This window comes from Hippocampus zosterae, chromosome 2 (assembly GCF_025434085.1).
Source record: "Hippocampus zosterae strain Florida chromosome 2, ASM2543408v3, whole genome shotgun sequence".
NCBI lineage: Eukaryota > Metazoa > Chordata > Actinopteri > Syngnathiformes > Syngnathidae > Hippocampus > Hippocampus zosterae.
Window position 1 is genome coordinate 9,549,368 of NC_067452.1, and position 16,603 is coordinate 9,565,970.

The 16,603-nt window shown below is 44.3% G+C and overlaps 3 protein-coding genes across 5 annotated transcripts; 1 reads left to right on the forward strand and 2 right to left on the reverse strand.

Moving 5' to 3' along the window:
* Positions 1-269: 269 nt before the first annotated feature.
* On the reverse strand, positions 270-8,348 carry uba3 (ubiquitin-like modifier activating enzyme 3). Of its 3 annotated transcripts, none has more exons than XM_052053021.1 (19): positions 8,207-8,348; positions 7,032-7,404; positions 6,866-6,928; positions 5,553-5,664; positions 5,386-5,466; positions 5,245-5,327; positions 4,035-4,115; positions 3,896-3,939; positions 3,758-3,822; positions 3,509-3,664; positions 3,299-3,401; positions 3,123-3,233; positions 2,992-3,045; positions 2,767-2,803; positions 2,606-2,687; positions 2,410-2,510; positions 1,275-1,338; positions 1,142-1,196; positions 270-1,043 (listed from the first exon to the last, which is right to left on the reverse strand). In XM_052053021.1, exons 2-19 carry the CDS (start codon positions 7,049-7,051, stop codon positions 955-957), a joined length of 1,401 nt encoding a protein of 466 aa, XP_051908981.1. In that variant the 5' UTR covers positions 7,052-7,404; positions 8,207-8,348; the 3' UTR covers positions 270-954. The 3 variants fall into 3 exon arrangements, with proteins under 3 accessions (XP_051908981.1, XP_051909001.1, XP_051908991.1); XM_052053041.1 differs by lacking the exon at positions 8,207-8,348 and adding an exon at positions 6,582-6,675 and having other exon boundaries at positions 6,890-6,928; positions 7,032-7,088; XM_052053031.1 differs by lacking the exon at positions 8,207-8,348 and having other exon boundaries at positions 6,890-6,928.
* Positions 8,347-11,348, forward strand: LOC127592569 (PRA1 family protein 3-like). Its single transcript, XM_052053439.1, has 3 exons — positions 8,347-8,528; positions 9,244-9,461; positions 10,396-11,348. Exons 1-3 carry the CDS (start codon positions 8,347-8,349, stop codon positions 10,569-10,571), a joined length of 576 nt encoding a protein of 191 aa, XP_051909399.1. The 3' UTR covers positions 10,572-11,348.
* Positions 11,349-13,476: 2,128 nt separating this feature from the next.
* On the reverse strand, positions 13,477-16,555 carry lmod3 (leiomodin 3 (fetal)). The gene is made up of 3 exons (XM_052052661.1): positions 15,957-16,555; positions 14,317-15,858; positions 13,477-13,723 (listed from the first exon to the last, which is right to left on the reverse strand). Exons 1-3 carry the CDS (start codon positions 16,422-16,424, stop codon positions 13,658-13,660), a joined length of 2,076 nt encoding a protein of 691 aa, XP_051908621.1. The 5' UTR covers positions 16,425-16,555; the 3' UTR covers positions 13,477-13,657.
* Between the last annotated feature and the right edge of the window lie 48 nt (positions 16,556-16,603).

Sequence of the window (16,603 nt, forward strand, 5' to 3'; positions counted from 1 at the left end):
TGTGGGAGGAAACCGGAGCACCCGGAGAAAACCCACGCAGGCCCGGGGAGAACATGCAAACTCCACACAGGGAGGCCGGAGCTGGAATTGAACCCGGTACCTCTGCACTGTGAAGCCGACGTGCTAACCACTGGACTACCGGGACCCTAGTGAGGATCAAGCGGTACGGAAGATGAATGAATGAATGAATGAACGGAAGCATTACTTCAAAACAAATGGTATATTTCTGCATGTGGCCGCATAGTGTTTGGCAACAGCATAATACGAGATTGTTTCCATTGTTTCATTTAATTAATACTTGACAGTTCTGACAATACAGTGGTGCAATATTGGAATTTTATAGTTGCCGTGGAGTGTATACAAATTGTCATGGCCTGACAGTAGCATGTTTCAGAAGTAACGCCCCTTTTTTTAACAAATGATTTTCAGCATTAGATTAACAGTAGTCCACAAACCTTTGTATATTTTTGTCCCTTTGGTATTCCAAATTTAATTCCAGACCTCACCTCTTAATCGTCTATGTACACATCCTCACCCTTTCCAACCTACGAGGATCTTCCAGGAATGACTTAGTTTTGTCTCATACTTTAGTGACAGGTTTAATAATTTAGTGGCTTTCCTTGAGCTGAAAGGTGAATAAAACCTAAGCCGCTTGGCTTTCTGTTATGATCTCTTGCCACTGCAACATGAATAAATGAATGAAACCTGAACCACAAATCTTCAAATGAGTCAAAACAATGAACCTGCATTACGGCTCTGTCATGATCATTCTCATTGGATCGACAGGGAGAACTCCACAATGGGCATCCACACACAAGTAAACAATATTATTAATGTTATCTGACCAATGAGAATTTTACTTGTCCTATATACACTCATAATCAGATGCGCTACAGTAACAATTTGACAGAGGAAGCCAAAGGTCACGTCAGTGCTTTGCAATCCAAACGGCTTTTAGGCAGTGAAATTGAGCTTGAAGAGGACTGTCTGAGGCGTGGTGATGTCTGCCACTGCTAATTCCTGTCCGTCCGACAAGCCCAGCTCTGCACGAATAGACAAAAATGAAAATCAATACGTTCTTATACAAACATTGTATAGATGTCAACAGCATAAGGACAAAAGGTCATTTGCCATTTCGTACCTTTCAAGGTTTTGCAGAGGTTAGGCCGTGTTCGTTCCTCAATTGATTTGACAGACTGCAATTAAAAATAAATCAGTACTATAGTTTCGAGTTTTAAATGCAAATAACATGCTGATTTGTGTGCTTCTATTACCTGCAGGTACAGTGTCTTATTTTTGCCTTCCAGAGTTGTGGTGATAGCCGGAGATTTCATTTGCCTGGCAAATAATAGAAATGTCATGCTTTTTCTTCATTGTCAACTTGTGTCCAACCAAGCAGAACACTTTCATTGCATGCCGTTCGCCATTTTGTGTGCCCAAACAAAATTTAACACTGCAGCATGTCAGTTCGTTGGGGAGATTGTCAAATGAGTCAACCAAAAAATGCCATTAATTTGGCTTTATTAGTGCAATTTCCAAAAATTCGGTGATTCTTTTGCGCATCATTGGAGGGATTACGGCCAATGAATAACCTGCTTTGTCAATTCCATGCAACAAAAATGATACACACAGAAACCCCATGCTTCACCACAAAAAGAAAAGACGCTTTTATTGCTTGTGAACACACAATGTGAACTCTTCGTACCCTGCACACGAGTTGAGCATAGAGGAAAAATGACCGCCGGATTCATTACACGTGTGTATTGGCCAATTTTCCTCACCACATGTTGATGAATCAAAATTCCCTCTAAACGGTGACTCGTGCCCACCAGAAACTTCATTTGCGTCAACCCCGCCCCGATCCGATCCCTTTTGACGGGGCATCCATCTGATGGAATCAGCAAATCTGCTGAGTCCCATAACCGTCTTTTTCCTATTTTCAAAAAGGTTCATATACCGGTAATGGCAAAGCTTGCCGAACACAGAAACTGATAACGTAAAATATTAGCCGGAGACCCCGGGCCGTTGAGCAGCTGAAGCTGTACACCAAGCACGAACGGGAAAGAATTCCAAATCCAAAGCTTCAACAATCAGTGTCCGTCGTTCCCAATGTTTACTGAATGTGCAACACTGTGGTAATCGTGACCCTGCCGCAGTTTTTTCGGAACGTGCTGCAGCCATAACATTCCAATTGTTATTTGCTAAAAACAACAAGGTTTATCAGTTTGAACTCGAACTCTCTTGTCTTTGTAGGGTGTTCAATTAAATATTGGTTGAACATGAATTGCAAATCATTCCATTCAGTGTTTAGTTCGGTTTAAGGCAATGTCCCAACTTCAGTGGATTTAGGTTTGCATAGTAACAGTGCTGCTGCCCTGCTTGGTGGAAAAATGGTTGAGTGTTACTCACAGGGAGGCGTTCTCTGTCAGGTACTCCAAGACCTCCTGTAGTTTTGCAGAAGACGGGAACTGAAGGTCTTGAGGCACCTGGCTGCACGCCGAACAGTTGTCCTGCCCGTCACAAACACACACGCGGCATTGCTCGCAATGTTATTGCTCGTCTGGGGTGGGGTGGGGGGGCGGTGATCAAGACCCGGACAACAAACCTTTCGCTCAGCTTCAAAACTGTAAGTGTAGAGTCCGTCCACATCATTGAAGACCAGGTAATTATTTAAAGGAATATACGCACTGCAACAAGAGATGTGATGTGCGTCGGACAAAGCCATCGATTGAGCGGAATGACTTCAAACGTTCTTGCGGCACAAACCTTGTCGCAATTTTAAACACTTCACTTGCGCAGGCAGCTGCAAAGAACACAAGCACAAGTGGAAGAAGCAAAACGGAACTGAAGCTCAAAGACCTCTTTGGGACATTTGTCAGTGGAGGATCAAACATCTTTTTGAAACGGCTATTTAAATCTGACAAGATGATCGGCAAGTAAAATACAGGCGCTACTAAATTAGAGTACAGTAATTAGGGTACAGTTTCGTACCGGCGATAACGGCATTTGTCGACGCCACGGCAGGAATGATCCGCTTTACGACGCCTGCAAAAATGGAGTCTCGTTAACACCCGACAACGCAAAAGCCGTCCGTTTGGGTGAGCGTGCAAAACGGACGTGACCTTGAGTGAGTCGGTATGTGACTCCTGTTATGTTGAACTGTGCAGCTCGCTCCAGCGCTCGCTCAAACATCCACTGGATGTGCTCGGGATTATCGCCGTCTAAACTGGTTTCTGGAGAACAAAGGAGGTGACGGTGATTCTCCGGCAACACCGGAAGGGCGGAATGGGCTACGTACCTCCAAATGGCTTTTCTTTGGGCCACTGAAACAATCGGGGATATTCAATGCAATGTTCGGGGAGCCTCGGCATGGACGCAACGGTGCACATGGGGAAGTGAACCTGAGCATTGGAAAAAGAGCAGGTTCGAGTCAACTTCTTGGGTGGACAAATCTTGCCAACGCTCCATTTTACAAGTGTAAGGAGGGAAAACCGAGCGGGAGCATGACCTGCGGTGGGTACAGCTCAAGTGTGCAGTCGATGCAAGCCGTCATGCCGGGTAAAATGACGCGGGCGTTTCCTTTAAAGCCTTCCGTGCCCCCGTCAATGAGGGGGATGATGGAGCTGGGGTCCAGTATTCCATCTTCATAGCTCAGGAGTGATATCTAAACTTGGCAAAAAAAAAAAACCGGTCACTGAGCTAAATCTCATTTTACGGAACTTGATGAGCATCCGTTGAAGAGAGCGCAGCTTCCCACCAGCATGCCGTTCATCCATCGCCTGGCGATGATGGAGTCCAGCCCGCAGACGATGATGTGAAACTCTGCAGGGAGACTGGGAGGTCAGGAAGTCAAGTCTGCCGACTTGACTCGCTCAAGTTGACATCCGATACTTACGCCGGTAGAAGGACTCATCAAAGTCCTGGATTTTCTTGTAGTGACTGAATGTGGAACTGTTGAGGAATGACTGTAAAAGCACGCTCATGTAGTTCGCAAGGTCATTGGAGAGTCAGAGACTTGGCTTCCAGTAGGATACGGGACAACTTTACATCCAGGGATGCGACTGTTGATGAAGTCAGCAGCCACTTCTGCTTTTGGTCGTCCGACATCTTTAGGTCTGATGAAAAGTAGTTCAAACAAAAACAATTAACAGTGAGGGGGGCGGGGAAACAAACATCATAGGTCAGAGCACCTTGACTCAAAAGGTGTCTCAAACAAAGGCCGAATAAACTAAAGCACCCATTCAAAATACAAGCAGGTGGAAAATACAATGGCAAGAATTTTTAACAATAGCAAATTCTGAGGTGCCATCAACACCGAGTTTGTCCAAGCAAGCCCGATTCAACATGGATCTCGATATAAGGCGTGCGATATAATTCAAGGACGGTTTATTTTCAAGTGGAACTTTTCAAGGCAGTGGGACGCAAGTAGGTTACTGTCAATGTGGCATTTCCTTCCGAGATATTTCTCTTCACTAAGAGGCGATTCGGCACGCGTCCCGATAAACATTTAATTGCAACGATTTTGTTCGATTAGATGCACTCACATCTTTTAAATCCAAAGTAATGTTCCCATTCAAACCAGTCTTGTGTTATCAGATAAGGTAACATTTGGCCAAACTTTTTCTCTTTCTTCAACTCCAACTCTTTATTGTTCCGTGTATTTCAGGCAATCTGGACGGCCTTTGGCACCATGTTGCATCTCTCTGGTTAGTTCGAGAAACTGAAAATCCTTCAATTTTCTTAAAAACCAACTGTGCGCCCTAACAATGGATGAATCAGTGTTTCGGTGTGTTGTCCTTAATTCCAATTCCTTCCCATCATGTTCACGTTGTCATTCTAATGCGCAGTCAACTCTTGCAGTAGGCCTGTGTGTTTTTGTCATACTACAACTTGGACTATTTCCTGCTTCTGTTTCTAGGAATCATGGGAAACTGTGGAATAATGTAATTGTCGCTGTGGGAGCGAATAAACGCTGCCTCAATTCATTCTAATTGAACATTCATGTTTGCGTTCTCATGCTCATCCACATTTAATCGATTGTAGGCGTTTTTGTCAGACCAGAACTCCTCAAAAAAACAACAACAACAATCAAGAACATTTTTGACCTGACATCAACATACAAGTACATTATATAGCGTCTTTATAGAAATTCCGAACTTTGACCGAGACACGGTGTGCGGGGGCGGGGGGGTCAGATGACAATCGGAAAAAGACTGAGAATAAAATAATAAAAAGGAAAGCTACCTGAAAAGAAACTGCCGATTGAGGTTTGACAAGTCGATAGTGTCCATGTCAACCACATGGATGAGGCGAAACCCAGACAGGGCCTGCAACAACATAAGCTTGTTAGAACAAAGTTTAGGGCACTCTCAGTCCACTTCCTACCAAATCTTTAAGCAGTTCGCAGCCAAGTCCACCAGCACCAATCACTAAAATCTTGCACGTTTCCAACAGGAACTGGAGAGTCTGAAGTGACATGTGCACCAGGGCGGGGAAATTATGAGGTCATCGCTCATACAATGTTGACGTGGCTATGGAAGCGTCCCGCTCACCTCTGTGCTTGGCTCGAAATCGGGATGTGTGAACGGACCGGGTCTCTCCAGGAACTTTCTCACGTGATTCCACCGGCCGTCCCAGTCGCAGGCACCACCATCTACAGCCATTCTAAAAAAAAAACACACACACACACACACACACACGCGAGAACATCTTGACGATTAGAAGAATCATACAAGACAAACACACCTTTTTGAATTATGGCCAAAATGTTCAACCAAGGTTTCATTGGACCATTTCAAAACCTCCCAAACACAAAATGTCTTATGGTCTGTTGGAAACGCTCAAAAAGACTTTGTTTTTTTAATTCAAATGGGTTGAGCAGTCTATAGGTCAGAGGTTACATTAATGGTGCAAAAGTTTTGAAATTATTTACATGTATTTTCATCTCACGTTTTGTGTCATTTAAACAGGGGTGTGTAAACATTTCATATCCATCCATCCATTTTCCGAACCGCTTAATCCTCACTAGGGTTGCGGGGGGTGCTGGAGCACGGAGGTCCCAGCCGTCTTCGGGCAGTAGGCGGGGGACACCCTGAACCGGTGGCCAGCCATTCGCAGGGCACACAGAGACGAACAACCATGCGCACTCACACTCACACCTAGGGACAATTTGGTGTGTTCAATCAGCCTGCCATGCATGTTTTTGGAGTACCCGGAAAAAACCCACGCAGGCCCGGGGAGAACATGCAAACTCCACACAGGGAGGCCGGAGCTGGAATTGAACCAGTACCTCTGCACTGTGAAGTCGACGTGCTAACCACTGGACTAATGGGCCACCACATTTTATATCCACCGCAGTGAAATATTTTTGCACATGTTGATGGTTCAGGCTTCATTGATTTATTTGCACCACTTTTTAAACAACTGCCTGGCAGTTTTCCATTAAGCTGGTGACAATGGTGACAGAACAATTTGTCATCATTACTGCTCGGTTTATGTATAACAACAGTAAATTAGCTGTCTCACACTAAACACACGATTCAAAGTAATTTAAATCTCGTTTTCTCAGGGTTGATGCTTACTTAAAATATCTGATGGACTCCTGACCAAGCCAGATCTCCTTACACGAGTTCATCTTGTCAAAACAATTTACTTTCAGGATAAATACGCGTGTGCCTAATGTGGTCAGAAGAACGCCATTGTTGTTGATCACTTGTCAATCAAAACAAAGATGCGTTAAGAGCGCATTTGGATACAATGAGTTTAGTGACTGACAGTAAAATCGGTTTATTTGGATTAAATTATGTGAATGTGCATGTTTTCTGGCCTCATTGCCTAACGCAACCCTACTGCCGGGCAGAGAAACCTTTCATTAGCATTCGTCACTAACTTGTCTGTCAGGTCCTCTATTCGCCTTCTTTTCTTCTCCCTGGAAGAATAAAATGGGAATAGATTTGAAACATGCCGCGATAGGGTCAAATTGCGAAACGTTAAACTCCAATTAAAAAGCAGTTTCATCCATTGAGACTTACGGCTCCTCGGCATCCGCCATACTTTCACGGTCCCATGTCCTCGAGTGTGACGGAGTAGTTGGCGAGCGTCAAAGCTGCGCAGCTCGACGCAGCTTCAGAGAGCGCAATGGCCGTTTACAAACAGACATTGCGGTCTCTTAATACTGAACGGAGACCAAAGTGTAAATTGTCTTTAAGGGACTTTTCGTGTCATAAATAAGTAAATACATCCATTTGCGGAGATATTTTAGTACTGCATTAAAACACGCTCCAGGGAACCACAAACATGGGTTTTCCTGTGCAGTAACACCGCGCCTATGAAAGATAATTCTGTGACGCCAAAACAAGGAAAAGTAAACCTTGCGTTTTATGCTTCCCACCGACAACAATCAACCTGTAATTATTAGTGGCCTGTCGTTCGCGAACGAGCCGGCTCTTAGAGACGGCTCTTGGAAGTGAACGATAAGAGCAGTTTCCTCATTGGGAGCCGGTCCGAATAGGAGCTGACTTTTTTTTCCTCCTGCCCCCACCCCCTCAAAACAGAACACAATTGACCAGCAACTAGGTTGACGAGGGTAAAATGATTGCAAGTGATTTTCAGCCATTTTGTGTTGGCTGTGTGTTGTCGCAACATCTGTCCCCTCAGAGAGAATTGTCTCCAAAACAGGGCAAATATTAACAGAGACGAGAAACAGGATCAACCCCTCAAAGCTGAGGCACTTGGTTTTTCTTCATGCCAATCTTAAGCTAAAGACAAGCTAAAACCTTTACCTGGATGCCTCTTTTTTCTTTTTGTTTTACAAATTTTAATTTATAATTTGTTGTGTGGTATTCAAAGCTTACTTATGTTGTTTCACTGTAAATAGTTAAAAGCTTATAAATATACCTGTACACATTCAGAGATTGGAACTTTTTGACGATCTTGTTTTGAGATGGGTCTTTGTACTTTGTTTTTATTTTTGTAGCACTCCATGTTGTACTCCATGTTGAGTATGTTCAGAAGAATATACTGTAAATAAAGCCATATAAATAATAAATATTTGACATAATGTCTATTTTTTGCATTAGTAATTCATTTTACACATGATATTACGTTATTTTTGGTATTAAATTAATCTAAGCAACAAAAAACCGGCTTTTTTAGGGAGCCGAGTCAAAAGAGCCGGCTCTCTGAAAGGAGCCGGAATTCCCATCACTAGTAATTATCGCGAGAGTTCAGCGTCACGTCCAACCCGCTCCTACTGTAAACGGCAGTGATCAGCTGACCTGTCACACAGCAGCAGCGTCGCAGTTTCTGTGATGTGAGCTGAGCACTTCCCGACTTCACGTTGACGTCATGGCAGCCAAAATGGAGCTTGCACCTTTCAGAACGTGGGATGATTTCTATCCGGGAACGGAGCGCTTCGCCAAACCAGAGTTTGGAGATGTGGCAAAGTGGAATAACAGAGTTGTCAGCAATTTAATGTACTACCAGACGAACTACTTCGCCGCGGCTGTGGTGGTTTTCCTCATCGTTGGGTTCGTACCAGCGAACACAGACTAGCTTGCGTGGCGAGTTTTTAGCATGCATACTTTTTTATTTTTGTAGACTCACACCCATGATGATTTAAGTGGCCGTTCTGAGTGCCCTGCGCGCCTAATGGACAATTCCTTGGAGCTCAATTATGTGATCCCTAGCACGCTTGTGTCGCAAATGCTCTGTGTCGGACAGTCACAAATACGATCATTACTGTTTAGTGGTTGTCAAACTCGATACCAAGTACCAGCCTTTTACGATCCTGGGCTCTCAAAGTATTGTACCACCATAATAACAATAATTGTCAAGTAGACCAGTGTTCAAGCTAAAACGAGATATTATTCACTTCCAAGAGATAAAGAACATTTTGCTGAACAATTTTGCAGCAATTACCATTTCCGCATCTAATCAAGTGACACGTATGCATGTCATTGAAGCTCAAACGTGCTTTCAATCATATTGGAAATGTGCTTCGCGAGAGGCGGTTTACACACCCTGAACTGGGCACATATAGACAATCAAGGTGGAGTCAAACACCGCACTTCACAAGTGTAGTTACTTTGAATATTTTAGACCAATTCCTCAGAATGCTGACCTTGTAAATCCTGTCCGCTTGCAGCACTGAACCATTTTTGCGACTGCAGTTATTGACCACCAGCACATTGTTTAAAAATACTGACCTAAATGGCTAAAATAATGCTACGGTCCATTTCGCAGGTTCCTGAACCCACTTGGCATGTTTCTTGGAGGAACTGTCGTGACCTTGGTATTCATGGGCTCCGTGTGGGCCGGAGAGAATCAAGCCACCATCAAGAACTTCAAGAGGAAGAACCCCACTCTGTTTGTAATCGGCGTCATGGTCACCAGTTACTTCCTGCTGTCGCTGTGCGGCGGTGTCATGGTCTTCATCTTTGGCATCACCTTCCCTCTGCTGTGTAAGTCTTTACATACAAATATACAAAATTGCTGCCCACTAAAATGATCCGACTTTATTTTTCTCTCTTTTTGAATATTGACACGTTTCACTGGAATGGCTTCTTTTTAACCTCCCACCATGTCGCCGCCATTTCCTTTACCGTGAAGTTGTTCAGATACTGGATACTCAACGCATGTCGACAACTATGAAAATGATGGACGTACAGACACATGTAATATCGGCAGAAAAAATATAAATGTTTGCTTGAACGATGCTCTGGAGGAAAAGTAAGGCGCACTGCAAAACTGTAGGGGGAGCCAAAATAATCCAAGTAATTCTTTATTGTTGCTTGAAGTATGCAGAGACATTACTGCAAATCCTCAGCCAAATCTTTGTGGACTAAAAATTGTTCTAAATCACAACACGCGTTGTTTTAATATATCGGAGTTGGCCAATGCTGGTTTTCACGTAAGGTCTCTACCGTATGACTCACACAGGAAAGCATAACTGAGGTTTTGCCGCAGCTGAATAAGTTTCCAGACGCTCACTCTGACTCACTGTTCAATCAAAAGAGAGCATATAAATTACGCTGGCGAGTATTCTCTTCTGAAAGATGACAGATTTCACCAGTTTTAGTTTTGTCTCTCACTCCATATGACTGTTGAAGCGAACATTAGAGCTTTAACATGCCGCTGGAGCCACCGTGATCACGTCCCAGGCGGCCTGCCCACCGCCCCATGTTTACAGATCGCTATGGTTTCTCGATGTGGACACAACCGCATTTACTAACTGATGTCATGCCTTTGCGATCTGCCACATCGACTAACACATGCATGTGTGTGTCTCGCGCTCTCTGTCACTTATTATTTCCAGCAAAGAATATCTACGTGTAAAAAGAGTTGTCTTTAACATATGTTTTGAAACTTTTGTTATTTTCTATTGTTGCTGTTCAGTAATCCTCATCCATGCCTCCCTGAGGCTGCGCAACATGAAGAACAGGCTGGAGAACAAGATGGAAGTTGTTGGGATGAAGAAGACTCCGATGGGCGTCATCATGGATCTCTTGGATCAGCAGGAGGAGAGAGTCAACAAAATGCAGGATTTTATCGAGAGCAAACTGAAGCAGTAAGATCGGAAGCAAAGGGAAGTCTGCTCCATCATCCCGCATGCCACAAGTAGAATCACATTTGTACTTTTGGGCCCACCGCTCTTCCCGTTTGCTTTTAGTTAGATGAGCACACTCCTTCAAATGTGTACAAACGCTTTGCATAATCACAGTTGAAAGACAAATGGCAGCAAAGGTTAGAGCATTCCCATGTCTGAGGATTTAAAAATACACTCATCCCCTTGCTGATTTTGGGCTTCTTTGGCACGCAGCTTGGGTCATTTCATCGTCGACTTCATCGCGCTGGTTTGTCACGGGCATTGCCGGTTTTTATTTCATATCTATAGTGAGAAACATCGATTGACTTCTTCAAAGCAAAGTTTCCATTCTGTTACTTCAGGAGCCTTACAAATACTGATCCGAGGCCAATGCGCTTCTGGTGTACATGTGTTCTCACTCGTAATCCTCAGTATAAATAGAACAATTTTTCAGACTGTGTGACCGTGTGCTGAAAGCAAAGACTAGCTTGGGAGTCTCTCCGCCGATCTTCCCTATGCAATCGAAAAGGAATGGCTCTTTCAGCTTTGTTCAACTCTTTATATGTATAGGTTTGCTGTTTGTGTCTATTATTTCGCCTATATTATGAGTGCAATGGCTGTAGGGTGCCCGCGAGTGCGTGTCGACTGCCCAGTTTGTGCACAAAGGCTTTCAGATGGATCTAACGTGTTGTCCTCTGTTACATGTGACTTTTTCCATGGTGTGAGCACAGATCCAAATATTAAACATGGCTGTCGAAACCAATTCATGATGCATTTTTTTTTTCTCATCACTATGAATGGTATGCGGTAGTTGCGTTTGTGGTATTGTTTATAAATTGGCAAATGCAAAACCAAAACGAATCCAGCATTTAGTAAACGTAAGCCTTCTTGGCACACAATATGTGTTAAATAAGCATTAAACAGTTGGGCTCCCCTCTGAATAAATGTACACGTTTTCAGCTGTTTTCGGGGTGCAAATATTGAAAACTTTGACTTTCACCGTAAAACACAGTTGAACCAGAAGTTGACATCACACCATATATTGAGACACATATGGATATTTTTTGTCTTAATGTCTGACATGAAATCAGACTGAACTCTTCCTGTTGTAGGTCAATCATCATTAGATCATCAACATTATTTCCATTTGCGAAGTGCCAGAATATTCATTCATTCATTCATCTTCCGTACCGCTTGATCCTCACTAGGGTCGCGGGGGGTGCTGGAGCCTATCCCAGCTGTCTTCGGGCAGTAGGCGGGGGACACCCTGAATCGGTTGCCAGCCAATCGCAGGGCACACAGAAAAGAACAACCATTCGCACTCACACCTAGGGACAATTTAGAGTGTTCAATCAGCCTGCCACGCATGTTTTTGGAATGTGGGAGGAAACCGGAGCACCCGGAGAAAACCCACGCAAGCCCGGGGAGAACATGCAAACTCCACACAGGGAGGCCGGAGCTGGAATCGAACCCGGTACCTCTGCACTGTGAAGCTGACGTGCTAACCACTGGGCTACCGGGCCGCCAGTGCCAGAATAATAAACAAAATATTTTTTTAGACCCATTTTTAAAGGCTTTTTTCAAAGTCAGGAGTTTACGTGTACAGTACTTGTCATTAGTATTTTATCCCTTCGCTCTGACTGTCACTGTATGATTTGGGTCAAATGCTTTGGATTTCCTACCACAAGCTGCTCACAACAGCTGACATTTTAGCTCATCCAAAGAACTAGTGGAACTGAGCCAAGTTTGTACCGCTGTACCGCATATGCCTTTTCAGGTCTGCCCCTAAATTGTCAATAGGACTGAGATCAAGGGTTTGTTATGGCCATGCCAAAGCATACCTGGAAGCCATTTTGCTCTGGGTCATTGTCCTTGTGGAAGACCCATTTGCGCCCTATCCTTAACTTCTTGGCTCATGTGTTGAAATGTTGCTTCAGAATTTCCACATAGTGTCTTTTTTCTTTTTTTGTGAAGCGCACCAGTCCCTCTTGCTGCCAAACAACCTCATCACATGATGCTCTCACCGGAAGCTTTCAATGACGTGACGTCATAATGTGTGTTGTCCGAAATTGTTCAAAGGTGTAGGAATCATTTACTGTATGTAAACTTCTGACTTTGAAGAAAGTAAAGATAGAAAAAGTTTTTTTTTTTTTTAATCTCATTTTTCAGTCTTTTAGCAAGTAGAAATCATTTCGGTAATCCTAATTGACTACGGTATAGAAGAGGAAAATTTAGTCTGGTTTCATGCCAGACAGTGAGAAAGAAAAGAATCCATCCATGTGTTTTACATACAACCCCTGGCAAAAAAAAATGCAATCACTGCTCCCAGAGGATGATCAGAAGAAGTAAAATCACAAGTTCCACAGGTTCCACAAAGTCGTTTTATTTAAAATACAAGCCTTTGAGCAAATTTTAAAAAATTGTACTCAGTCTTTTTTTTTAGAGCAAGTAGAATAAAAAAAATTGAAACCGTTTAATTCTGAGGACAAAATTAATGAATCATTGAGAATAAAAAAAAACATACAACACTACAGCAGCAATACTCTGTTTTGTTTCTAGCCTTGCCATTGACCATCGGTGTGCATTTGCTGTGCGTTTTCTGTCGTGATGCTTTGAGAAATACCTACTTGGAGAAATGTTATAATTATCTCCTTTGTTCCAGCTGACATCCCTCATGTCGGAGCCACGCTTTCAACTGCTGACTAAATGGCAGTTTCAACCTGATGCAGGTATTTGTTTTTGAGCCATTCTGTAGTTTTTCCCCTTCTTGCTCCAAAAATGATTGTGACTGACTGCAACAATTTTTTTCAAAGTGTTTCTTAAAGCCGGAAGGGTGGCATTTTGAATAAAAGTTGTTTCATGCAACATCGGTGATTCGCCTTGAATGGTCATTTGATCGTCAGCAAATGATTCCATCATTTTTTCCCCAATGATTGGTTTCAACTGTACATACCACACATTGGCTTTTGTAAAACATGGTTTGAACAACAGCCAGCCGCTATGTGTGTGAACACGTGGTTCTTTCTCAGTGGACACTTCATTTTCCCAAATCCAGTAGGTGTCAAACACATATCAAGAAAAGTCAGTGCCTTGGGTGAGACTTGTTTCACTTGATTCCAGGGCTTTAGGGAGTGGCACCTGCAAGCAAAGAAAATCATTTGTGTTCAAGTTTGTGTGGCATTCCATTAAGATCATACTTTACACACGCCATACATTCCAAGTAGTGTGATCATCGCACATTGGGTGCTTGATGTTGCTATGCCAAAACTCGACGGATCATTCCTCTCAATAAAAAGGGCTGTCTCTGTCTATGTGTCAGTCCTGTGATTGACAGGCCATCGATCAGATCCCTCCGCTTTCATACGACTCGGGACGGAAAGCGATGGGTGTATTGTATTGTATTGACATCCAGAAAAGCATCTGTTGGGTTTGGTACGCTCACCCTGGCCGAAAGACTTTCTTTAGCTTTTGTTGATGTACGGTGGCTTTTATGGAGCGAGTCTAAATTTGTGCTTGTGCTCGCCCACACTGCATAACGCAAAGGATTCCATCCAGTGGTAAGGCTTGAATGCGTGCTTTGGACACATTTGCCATTGGAAGAATGTGTGTGTGACCACCTTCTCAACCGAGATGGACGATGTTGATGAAGATGTTTGAGTTAAAAGGGCTAATTGGTACTTCCTTGTTCAATGTCTGATGAGGATTATTCATCACCCAGCGGCAATACTCACAGATTTAAGATAGGCCACGCTACTCTTCTTGATCTCATTGAGGAGCTCATCGCGGGGTGTGGGATCAACCTTCGGTGGCACTCGCCTGCGAGGGACCGGTTTCAAAGTCTTAATGACATCCTTCAGGTTTGCTTTTTCATCCGCCGCCGCTTGTGTGAGCGACTCTTTCACTTTGGGAGCCTTCCTCAGTTGGAAAGCCGCTCGCTCTTGTCGACTGGCTTCCCTGCGGTCCAGCTCCTGAAAGTGGTCGCGTTTCTTCGGCGTTTTCTTCAGCCGGACGTCCCTCAGTGGGTTTTGGGGCTCGGCACTTGGTTGTCTGGGAATTCTCTTGTGCTTGAGCTGCTTTGGGGGCCCGGGTTCTTCTTCTCTTTCTCCCCCATCTTCTTTTGGGGGCGCACGATTCAGTTCTTTTGGGGGCGCAACAAGCCCATGTTTCTGCAGGAGTTCCAGAGGCGGCATGTACCCCAGCATCTGGAGTAAACCCGGAGGCAGGTTGAGACTACTCTCGTACATCTGCATGACCTCCCTCTGCTCCTTCAGCTGCTGCTGCTTCTGCTCTTCTTTTCTCAGTTGCCTCTGGCGGTCCAGATTCCTGGTTAAGAGATTAGTCACCACCATCCTTGGCCCTGGCTGTTCAAAATGGTAGCCCAACTTCAGGAGGGTGTTGTTGGCCTTGAGCAGGCGCGAGATCTCCATTTCGGCATGATGACCCAGCATGTGTCTTTGATTGTGAAATCGCAGCTCGGCGAGGGTCTCGTTGAACTGGAGGCATCGAATGATGGCCACGATTCCCTTTCCCGTGATGAAGTTGGACTCGATGTTGAGCGTTGTGATGCTGCGATTCTCGCGTAACATGTTGGCCAAGTTGAACGCAATGTTTTCATCCACACCCGTGTTTGCGATGCTGAACGTTTTCACGTGTTTGTTCTTCTTCAAGGCGTTGACATAGTCCAGGAGCATCTCTTTGGGAATGTTTTCGATGTTGTTGAGATTGACCTCAGTGACAGACGAGTTGTTGTTCCGGATCTTGTCAAGTGTCGACTCCAAGTTTGTCTCATTTCCTGATGGTCGAGATGTCATTTTGATGTTGTTCAGTGCCAGCTTGGGGATTTTTAATTTGTTGATTTTTGTCCCCTCTTTCTGCTGGGGTTTGTCGTCGGGCTCCCTTGTCTTTGCATCTGCGATTAAGTCTTGAGGAGGCAAAAACTCCCTCATTTTACTGTCCTCTTGAACTTCTGCCGTTCCGTCTTTCCAGTCTGCTGCTTCCTCCTCTGTGCTGTCCGGTTGTGTCCTCGTATTTTCGTGTTTATTTGGATTAATCTTTTTTTCTTTCTCATGGACCTCTTTGTCTGGGCCATTGCCCTCTTTTACCCTGTTGACGATTTCCTTCTTCACGGTTCCCTCGATTGCTTCATCAAATATTTGCCTTTCTCTCGAACCGTCTTTAGCTTTTTCCTCAATGACTTCCTCATTCACGTCATCGTGCCCATCTTCCACAGTGTTGACTTCTCCTTTCTCTTCGGCCTCCTGCCTCACTGTTTTCTGATGGAAGACAACCAAGGGGACCAACATTGTTACCACCGTGTCCACCCAAGTACTATGAAAACGTATTTTTTTTTGGCAGTCTGGTGGCCTCTTACCTCACTGGCAAGCAGAGTAGCCGGCACTCTTTCTTCCTCAAGCATACGTTTGGATTCCTTTTCCCAGTAGAGGTAGCCGACCAAGGATCTGTGGTCAAAGGTTCCAGTCGGCGGCTTCTCTGTCTGGTCCTTCTGCCTCTGTCCAACTGGAACGCTATCATCTGGAGCAATCATAATATCCATTTCACTCTGGAGCTCCTTAAGCTCCTCGGGCGAGAGCATAGCAAGGATTTCATCCTCATCAATGTCCTCTTCATTGACATCCTCAGTATCTCTGTTGGACATCTCTGGTTGCGTTCTCGATTCAAATTCTGTCAAAAGGATGTTAAATGTTCTGTCAGGATACTGACGCAGGGCACAGCAAACTGACTGACTTGAGCTGGAGTTGCTTCGCTTCTGACTCATGTGGGGGCTAAAAAAAGCGCACGGGTGATATTTACGGCAAGACAAGTAGGGGGCGAAAGGCATGCTATCGATCGTTTTTCAGCCCCTCCTCACGGGGCTTTTGGGATGACAGTTGCTTCGGGCAAATGAAATCGGCAAGACCGACAGCAGCAGGTGGACAATTTTCGTATGCCTGAACAAGCTCCTACAACAGGAGCTTGACAAAAATGTGACAAAACTTTTCATTCCATCGCCCGTCAATC